At 44.0% G+C, this 10,000-nt stretch overlaps 1 protein-coding gene across 4 annotated transcripts in view; it reads left to right on the top strand.

The window, feature by feature from the left end:
- Nucleotides 1-10,000, top strand: part of LOC110506903 (A disintegrin and metalloproteinase with thrombospondin motifs 17) — a 188,897-nt gene that overhangs the window by 105,725 nt on the left and 73,172 nt on the right. For all 4 annotated transcript variants that reach the window (XM_090222882.1, XM_090222880.1, XM_090222881.1 and 1 more), the window contains exon 9: nt 8,784-8,924. In XM_090222882.1, coding sequence (XP_090079008.1) covers nt 8,784-8,924 — 141 coding nt within the window. The remainder of the gene's footprint in view (nt 1-8,783; nt 8,925-10,000) is intronic.

The raw sequence follows: 10,000 nt of genomic DNA, 5'->3' as shown, positions 1-10,000 counted from the left end.
ATACAGTTCACTCCTGGGTCAAACAATTGTGCTATTTTTTTATATTTAATATTAAAAAATATTTAAAAACTTATTGTGTACATAATGTTGCTGCTACCGTCTCTTATCACCGAAAATAACTTCTGGACATCAGAACAGCAATTACTCACCGTGGACTGTAGGAAACCTTTTCCTTTAACGAGTCTGAGGAGAATGTTATCCTTCTATAACTGGAACAGGCCCAGATCCACGCCTTTTGCGTGAAGAAAAGACGCCGGAAAAGGGGACGCGAGCGAGTAAACTCCCAATGCCTTCCATTCTTCTTGCTAACGTGCAGTTATTGGAGAATAAAATTGATGACCTACTATTAAGATTATCCTACCAACGGGACATTAAAAACTATAACATCTTATGTTTCACCGAGATGTGGTTGAATGAAGATATGGACAACATAGAGCTAGCGGGATTTTCCATGCACCGGCAGAACAGAGACATTACCTCTGGTAGGACGAGGGTTGGGGGTGTGTGTCTTTATTTCAATAAAAGCTGGTGCGCTAATATTAAAGAAGTCTCGAGGTATTGCTTGCCTGAGGTAGAGTACCACATTATTAGAGTACCACACTATTAGAGTACCACACCAAGAGAGTTCTAATCTGTATTATTCGTAGCCGTCTATTTACCACCACAAAACAAGCTGGCACTAAGACCGCTCTCATCCAACTCTATAAGGCCATAAGCAAAGAAATAAAATGCTCACCCAGAAGCGGCGCTCCTAGTGTCCGTGGACTTTAATGCAGGCGAACTTAAATCAGTTTTACCAAAATTTTACCAGCATGTCACATTTAATTAATTTTTTAAAAACATTTTACCTTTATTTAACTAGGCAAGTCAGTTAGGAACAAATTCTTATTTTCAATAACGGCCTAGGAACAATGGGTTAACTGCCTGTTCAGGGGCAGAATGACAGATTTGTACATTGGCAGCTCGGGGATTTGAACATGAAACCTTTTGGTTACTAGTCCAACGCTCTAACCACTAGGCTACCCTGCCGCCCAACATGTGCAACCAGGGGGAAAAAAATCCTAGACCACCTAGAGATGCATACAAAGCTCTCCCCCACCCTCCATTTGGCAAATCTGACCATAATTCTATCCTCCTGATTCCTGCTTACAAGCAAAAACTAGAGCAGGAAGTACCAGTGACTTGCTCAATACGGAAGTGCTCAGATGACGCAGATGCTATACTACAGGACTTTTTTTGCTAGCACAGACTGGAATATGTTCCGGGATTCTTCCAATGGCATTGAGGAGTACACCACCTCAGTCATAGGCTTCATCAATAAGTGCATCTATGACGTCGTTCCCACAGTGACTGTACGTAGACATCCCAACCAGAAGCCACGGATTACAGACAACATCCGCATCGAGCTAAAGGCTAGAGCTGCCGTTTCCAAGGAGCGGTGGACTAATCCGGACGCTTATAAGAAATCCCGCTATGCCCTCAGTCGAACCATCAAACAAGCAAAGCGTCAATACAGGATTAAGATTGAATCCTACGACACCGGCTCTGACACTCATCGGATGTGGCAGGGCTTGAAAACTATTACGGACTACAAAGGGAAACCCAGACGCGAGCCGCCCAGTGACGCGAGCCTACCAGACGAGCTAAATGCCTTTTATGCTCGCTTCGAGGCAAGCAACACTGAAGCATGCACAAGAGCACCAGCTGTTCTGGATGACTGTGTGATAACGCACTCGGTAGCCGATGTGAACAAAACCTTTAAACAGGTCAACATTAACAAAGCCACTGGGCCAGACGGATGACCAGGACATCACTAAGCTAAGGACTCTGGGACAAAACACCTCCCTCTGCAACTGGATCCTGGACTTCCTGATGGGCCGCACCCAGGTGATAAGAGTAGGCAACAACGCGTCTGCCACACTGATCCTTAGGGATAGGCATCCCATTAGGGGGACACCAGTCGACAACATCCGGTGAAATTGGAGGGCGCGCAATTAAAATAAATAATTGTAATTTTAAAAAACATTCATGAACATACAAGTATCTTATATAGTTTAAAAGCTTAGATTCTTGTTCATCTAACTGCGTTGTCCGATTTACAATAGGCTTTACAGCGAAAGCATACTATGCGATTGTTCGAGGACCGCGCCCCACATCAACATATTTTTCAACCAGCACAGGCTTCATAAATTACATCATTACAAATAGCGATTAAATAAATCACCTAGTTTTGATAATCTTCCTCTGTTTGCAATCCCAAGGGTCCCAGCTACAACATGAATGGTCGTTTTGTTAGATCAAATTCTTCTTTATATCCAAAAAAGTCTAATTGGCGCCATCGATTTCAGTGATCCAATCATTCAACATGCAGACAAAGGAGTCCAAAAAGCTACCTCTAAATTTTGTTCAAACAAGTCAAACTATGTTTCTATTAAATCCTAAAATGTAAATAAACTATAATATTTCATACGGTAAGAAGAACGTTCAATAGAAAAGTAAAATTAGTAAGCACGCATCCTCTTCATCGCTCGCCAACAGACTGATTTTGAACAGGGAGTCTTTGTACAAAAACTCATAATTCTTGCTGGTTTTTGAAGAAACAAGCCTGAAACATTGAACAAAGACTGTTGACATATAGTGGAAGCCACAGGAATTGCAATCTGGGAGCTGGAATTACATAGAAGCCATAGCTTTCCATTATAAGATCCTGGGAGCTCAAAAAGACAATCTCTGGTTGTTTTTTCTTTGGAATTTCGCCTCCCATATCAACTATGTTATAGTCTCAGACATTTTAACATTTCTAGAAACTGCAAAGTGTTTTCTATCCAATGCTACCCATTTTTGCATATCCTGGCTTCTGGGCCTGAGTAACAGGCAGTTTACTTTGCATCAGTCAGGCGGGAATTCAGAAAAATAAACCCTAGCTCTAAGAAGATTTTATTAAGACTGGGGCCCCTCAGGCCTGTGTACTTAGTCCCCTCCTGTATTGCCTGTTCACCCACAACTGCGTGGCCAAACATGACTCCAACACCATCATTACGTTTTCTGACGACACAACAGTGGTAGGCCTGATCACCGACAATGATGAGACGGCCTATAGGGAGGAGGTCAGAGAACTGGCAGTGTGGTGCCAGGACAACAACCTCTCCCTCAATGTGAGCAAGACAAAGGAGCTGATCGTGGACTATAGGAAAAGGCGGGCTGAACAGGCCCCCATTAACATCGACGGGGCTGTAGTGGAGAGGGTCGAGAGTTTCAATTTCCTTGGTGTCCACATCACCAACAAACTATCATGGTCCAAACATACCACGACAGTCGTGAAGAGGGCACGACTAAACCTTTTCCCCCTCAGGAGACTGAAAAGATTTGGCATGGGTCCCCAGATCCTCAAAAGGTTCCTCAGCTGCACCATCGAGAGTATCCTGACCGGTTGCATCACTGCCTGGTATGGCAACTGCTCTGCATCTGACCGTACGATGCTATAGATGGTAGTGCGAATGGCCCAGTACATCACTGGGGCAAAGCTTCCTGCCATCCAGGACCTATGTAATAGGCGGTGTAAGAGGAAAGCCCATATAATTGTCAGAGACTCCAGTCACTCAAGTTATAGACTGTTTTCTCTGCTACCACACGGCAAGCGGTGCCGGAGCGCCAAGTCAAGGACCAAAAGGCTCCTCAACAGCTTCTACCCCCAAGCCATTAGACTGCTAAACAATTCATAAAAATCACCACTGGACAATTTACATTGATCCCTCCACCCTTTTGCACACTGCTGCTACTCGCTGTTTGTTTGTTACCTATGCATAGTCACTCCGTCCCCACCTACATGTACAGATAACCTTAACTAGCCTGTACCCCCGCACACTGACTCGGTACCGGTGCCCCTGTATATAACCTCCACACTGACTAGGTACCAGTGCCCCTGTATATAGCCTCCACACTGACTCGGTACCGGTGCCCCTGTATAAAGCCTCCACACTGACTCGGTACCAGTGCCCCTGTATATAGCCTCCACACTGACTCGGGACTGGTGCCCCTGTATATAACCTCCACACTGACTCGGTACCGGTGACCCTGTATATAGCCTCCACACTGACTCGGTACCAGTGCCCCTGTATATAACCTCCACACTGACTCGGTGCCGGTGCCCCTGTATATATCCTCCACACTGACTCTGTACCGGTGCCCCTGTATATAACCTCCACACTGACTCGGTACCGGTGCCCCTGTATATAGCCTCCACACTGACTCGGGACCGGTGCCCCTGTATATAACCTCCACACTGACTCGGTACCGGTGCCCCTGTATATAACCTCCACACTGACTCGGTACCGGTGCCCCTGTATATAGCCTCCACACTGACTCGGTACCGGTGCCCCTGTATATAACCTCCACACTGACTCGGTACCGGTGCCCCTGTATATAGCCTCCACACTGACTCGGTACCGGTGCCCCTGTATATAGCCTCCACACTGACTCGGGACTGGTGCCCCTGTATATAACCTCCATACTGACTCGGTACCGGTGCCCCTGTATATAGCCTCCACACTGACTCGGTACCAGTGCCCATGTATATAACCTCCACACTGACTCGGTACCGGTGCCCCTGTATATAACCTCCACACTGACTCGGTACCAGTGCCCCTGTATATAGCCTCCACACTGACTCGGGACTGGTGCCCCTGTATATAACCTCCACACTGACTCGGTACCGGTGCCCCTGTATATAGCCTCCACACTGACTCGGTACCGGTGCCCCTGTATATAACCTCCACACTGACTCGGTACCGGTGCCCCTGTATATAGCCTCCACACTGACTCGGTACCGGTGCCCCTGTATATAGCCTCCACACTGACTCGGGACTGGTGCCCCTGTATATAACCTCCACACTGACTCGGTACCGGTGCCCCTGTATATAGCTTCCACACTGACTCGGTACCAGTGCCCCTGTATATAACCTCCACACTGACTCGGTACCGGTGCCCCTGTATATAACCTCCACACTGACTCGGTACCAGTGCCCCTGTATATAGCCTCCACACTGACTCGGGACTGGTGCCCCTGTATATAACCTCCACACTGACTCGGTACCGGTGCCCCTGTATATAGCCTCCACACTGACTCGGTACCAGTGCCCCTGTATATAACCTCCACACTGACTCGGTGCCAGTGCCCCTGTATATAACCTCCACACTGACTCGGTGCCAGTGCCCCTGTATATAGTGTAGCCTGTATAAAGCCTCGTTATTGTTATTCTTATTGTGTTACTTTTTATTTTAGCCTACTTGGTAAATATTTTCTTCTTGAACTGCACTGTTGGTTAAGGGCTTGTAAGTAAGCATTTCACGGTAAAGTCTACACTTGTTGTGTTCAGTTTTGTGCCTAATGAACACAACCCTCATGTGTTTGCTTTCCCTGTTGTAAATTTGTGCACTAAACCAGAGCCTACAAAGATCTGGAGAAAGACAAAATGATCATATTTGGGACTGGCCAATTGCACTGCACTCCACTCCAACCCAGTTTGCGGTTCTCCAGTGTGGTGCTTCGGGTAACGTTTCCCCTAGGAACAGATCTTGGATCCCCCAATTAACCTTAACCATTAGTGGGGAAAATGCTAAACTGTATCCAGCAGCAGCAAAGTAGCAGGACAGACCCAGACCAGCTGTGGTCATCTTGGTTTTAGTGTGGCTGATCTCTTATTGGTGTTGCAGAGGACATGGAGGAATGTGGCTCTCAATATGTAATTGTATATAGTTTAATTAAAGCCAGGAACAACGGCTGTGCATTGGGAGTCCAGTCATTCCACTCAATGGTTTTTGTTAGTTTCTGAGGCGCCACTGGGATTTCAGGCCGGGTTGTTGTTTTTCATTTGCAGAATGTAGGTCACGACTTTAGAGGAAACACACGCATGCACACACACACACACGCACTCACTCACACACACACGCACACAGATCCTTACTGTGGTAGAGCTGTACACTAGATATTCTTTCCTGTTGAAGTTTCCCTGAGGTCTTGACCTTAGCCAATGAACAGGTGTGTTAGGATGGGCTGCAGTTGTGTTGAGGAATGTATACGTGTTCAAAGTATGTTATACTGTCTGTTGCAATAGTGTATGTTGTGTGTCTAGTTATGTGTTGCAGAGATACAAAGGGAAAGGGGGATACCTAGTCAGTTGTACAAATGAAATTTGTCTTCCGCATTTAAAGGTGTGTATGTGTGTACACGTTGTACTATACTTGTGAGTATCAAAAGTCCTCACAAGAATACTAAACCAACAAAAAACTCAGAGAAGTGAGATCATTTTTTCCGGTCTTCACTTGTAAAAAGGCAATTTTTTTGCCTTAGGGGTTAGGTTTAGTCTTAGTTTTAAGAGGGTTTCTGTTTGTGCTGGTGCCAAACGTTGGGCCTATTGCAACGTTCTGTGGTGTCTGTATATAGCAAGTCAGTCTGGAGAATATGGGAAAATGTTGGGCCTATTGCAACGTTCTGTGGTGTCTGTATATAGCAAGTCAGTCTGGAGAATATGGGAACACGTTGGGCCTATTGCAACGTTCTGTGGTGTCTGTATATAGCAAGTCAGTCTGGAGAATATGGGAACACGTTGGGCCTATTGCAACGTTCTGTGGTGTCTGTATATAGCAAGTCAGTCTGGAGAATATGGGAACACGTTGGGCCTATTGCAACGTTCTGTGGTGTCTGTATATAGCAAGTCAGTCTGGAGAATATGGGAACACGTTGGGCCTATTGCAACGTTCTGTTGTGTCTGTATATAGCAAGTCAGTCTGGAGAATATGGGAAAACGTTGGGCCTATTGCAACGTTCTGTGGTGTCTGTATATAGCAAGTCAGTCTGGAGAATATGGGAAAACGTCGGGAGGGTATTCGCCTGAGGGATCCATCAAATCAAATCAAATCAAATTATATTGGTGGCATACACATATTTATGTAGCTTGTTTCGTATAGTATCCACAGATTGTGAGCTAAAGATGAAAACCTTTCCTACGAGCATTATTATATTATTTATTGACTAACTATGGCTTTCCAAATCGCCCAACACTGCTATATGTAAGGTTCATTTTAAGTGCATGTTGTGATTTTTTAACCATTCCTGAACCTGTGACCAGAAACAAGCTACATAGGGGCAATACCAGAGTAAATTATCTATTAATTCTCTCTCTTCGCAGGCAAAATTTACAGAGCTGAGATTGTTGTATGCCCCCTATATATAGCATTCTGTTGGTGGCAAGAATTGTATATAAAAACTTACATTTAAAACTCTAAGTGTTGAATCAAGTATAGTTGTTTGTACCAGTTCATAAACCATGTGTCATGGAATTGGTACATTGAAAATCTCTTCCCATTTATTTTGCAACCTGTATGGCGCAGCTGTCAACATTTTTGTCCTCAAATGGAACTGGTACATTTTTCTATTTATGCAGTTCCTTTCAGCCAATTTGTATCTTTAATATATGGCAGGCAAACAAGTTCCCTTCCTTCTCCTTTTTCCACTTGCCTCCTCCATTTGTGTGGTAGTACTGCATCCATTTGGTTGTAAGTTTGGATTGAGCAGATATTCCCATATATTTTCAATAGCTAAATATGTGACATAACTCCACCGTTTCTATTCATAATATCATGAATAAATGTAATACCATTTAAAAGAAAATCTAGAAAGAATGTTTTTTTATTAATCAGTATATTTGAGTTTAACCATAACATTTGTTGTAATATTTGTTCTATCTTGTCTTGAGGATAAAACTGAAATTGTAAGTATGGCTTGTTTAAGAAAGGGCGATACTTTAAACAACATTTCATTTTCAATTTGTCAGAAATTAGAAGTTTCAATCTGTATAAATGCAAAAAGGCCATTTTTGAACAAAGGCTGAGCCTTTCTTAATAATCTACTGGAGAACCATTTTGGGTTTAAGTATCATTTATGTATTAGTGAAGCTTTTAGTGAGAGGTTTAAAGCTTTAATATTTCATCCTCTTTGCCCCCAAACTCATAGTCATTATATAAATAGGCACATTTCATTTAGTCTGGCTTAGCATTCCAAATAAAATGACATATTTTTTGTTCATATGATTTAAAAAACGAGTCATCTGGAGTAGGCAGTGCCATTAGTAAGTAAGTTAAATGTGAAACGACCAAAGAGTTAATCAATGTAATTTTCCATAAATTGACAAGTATGTTTGTAGTGTGTTTGTTTCAGTTGTGTGGAGGTGTTGTTTGAGGCGTGTCAAGAAGGTGTAACTGGTTTCTCCTATATTAGGGTTAGGGTTAGGGGTTAGGATACATACGATTTTAAATGTGAATCAATTGTAAGATATACCTGTGTGTGTGTGTGTGTGTGTGTGTGTGTGTGTGTGTGTGTGTGTGTGTGTGTGTGTGTGTGTGTGTGTGTGTGTGTGTGTGTGTGTGTGTGTGTGTGTGTGTGTGTGTGTGTGTATGCCTGGGAGACATGAGCATATTCCAGTAGTGTATGAGTAAATAATGGTGTGTGTGTCTATATGATATATAATGGTGTGTGTGTGTGTGTGTGTGTGTGTGTGTGTGTGTGTGTGTGTGTGTGTGTGTGTGTGTGCAAGGTATATAATGGTGTGTGTATGGTATATAATGGTGTGTGTGTCTGTATGGTATATAATGGTGTGTGTGTATCTATGTGGTATTTAAGGGTGTGTGTGTCTATATGGTATATAATGGTGTGTTTCTCTATTATGTAATGGTGTGTGTTTCTCTATATGGTATGTAATGGTGTGTGTGTGTGATTTTCTCTCCAGCATGGGGATGAGCCACGATGACGACCATGCTACCTGTACAGGCCACTCCCACATCATGTCTGGCGAATGGGTGAAGGGCCGTAACCCCAGCGACCTGTCATGGTCCCCCTGCAGCCGTGACGACCTGGAGAAGTTCCTCAGGTGAGACCCACACACACACACACACACACAAACACACACACTTACTCACACACACACACTCTCTAGGTTACTAAGTGGAGCATAGCAACATTATGAGAGTGGAAAATGTGCCTCAGTTCACTGGCCTAAAGGGTCCAGTTTTCCACTTTCAGATTGGACACATACACTGACACACACACACACACACACACACACACACACACACACACACACACACACACACACACACACACACACACACACACACGCATGCACGCACACACTCACTGATACACACTCACACTCACTCACTCACACACCCACCCACACACAGTCTCACTCATACATACACACAATCATTGTACAATATATCCCTCCGCCCAACTCACACACTTCCTTGAATAAATGACCTCTAGTTTCCTTCCAGACATTATTTGATTGACTTTGACAAGGTCTTCGTAACCAGTCACTCACAGTGATTGAACTGACTGTGTTCCAGCCCTGACCGCTGTCAGCCAGTTTAATCAAGTTGAATGGCGTCTCCTACTCAATGCATTCATCACAACTCTACGAGATGGCATCGGCTTTCATCTATGGGCTGCTGTTGCCAAGAAGCTATTACCATAGCGATGGCTTGATTTATATTGCAAACAATGGATCTGATTGACTGTGACTGGAGCATGGACTAGAAATGTAGTTTATTGGCTGTCTGGCGCTCTGAAATCAGTCCCTTGACATTGGATCATTATTATATGTAACAGAAGTGTTAATGTTCACACTGTTAGTGCTGGGGTGGAACAAAAGCCTGTACATACTGCTGCCCTCCAGGACCAGAGTTCCCCAACCCCCTTTTCAGCAGACCTGTGTGGTGAAAGGTGAATGTTGAGGTTCAGTCAAAATAACCTTTACCCATGCACACACTGCTGGCATCAATATAACATTTAAGGATTTCTCTTTTCCTATACCACAATGTTATCAAAACCACATATTCCCGAGTCAAAGCACAGACAGTCTCCTTGATGGATCCATAGTGTATGTTCTTCTAGGGTTGTGTCCCAAATGGCAACCTATTCCCTATATAGTGCACTACTTTTGAC

This window comes from Oncorhynchus mykiss, chromosome 26 (genome assembly GCF_057628025.1).
Source record: "Oncorhynchus mykiss isolate SJ-2025 chromosome 26, ASM5762802v1, whole genome shotgun sequence".
Lineage (NCBI taxonomy): Eukaryota > Metazoa > Chordata > Actinopteri > Salmoniformes > Salmonidae > Oncorhynchus > Oncorhynchus mykiss.
Note: the sequence above shows the minus strand (reverse complement) of the source record. Positions and strands in the feature narration are given on the sequence as shown.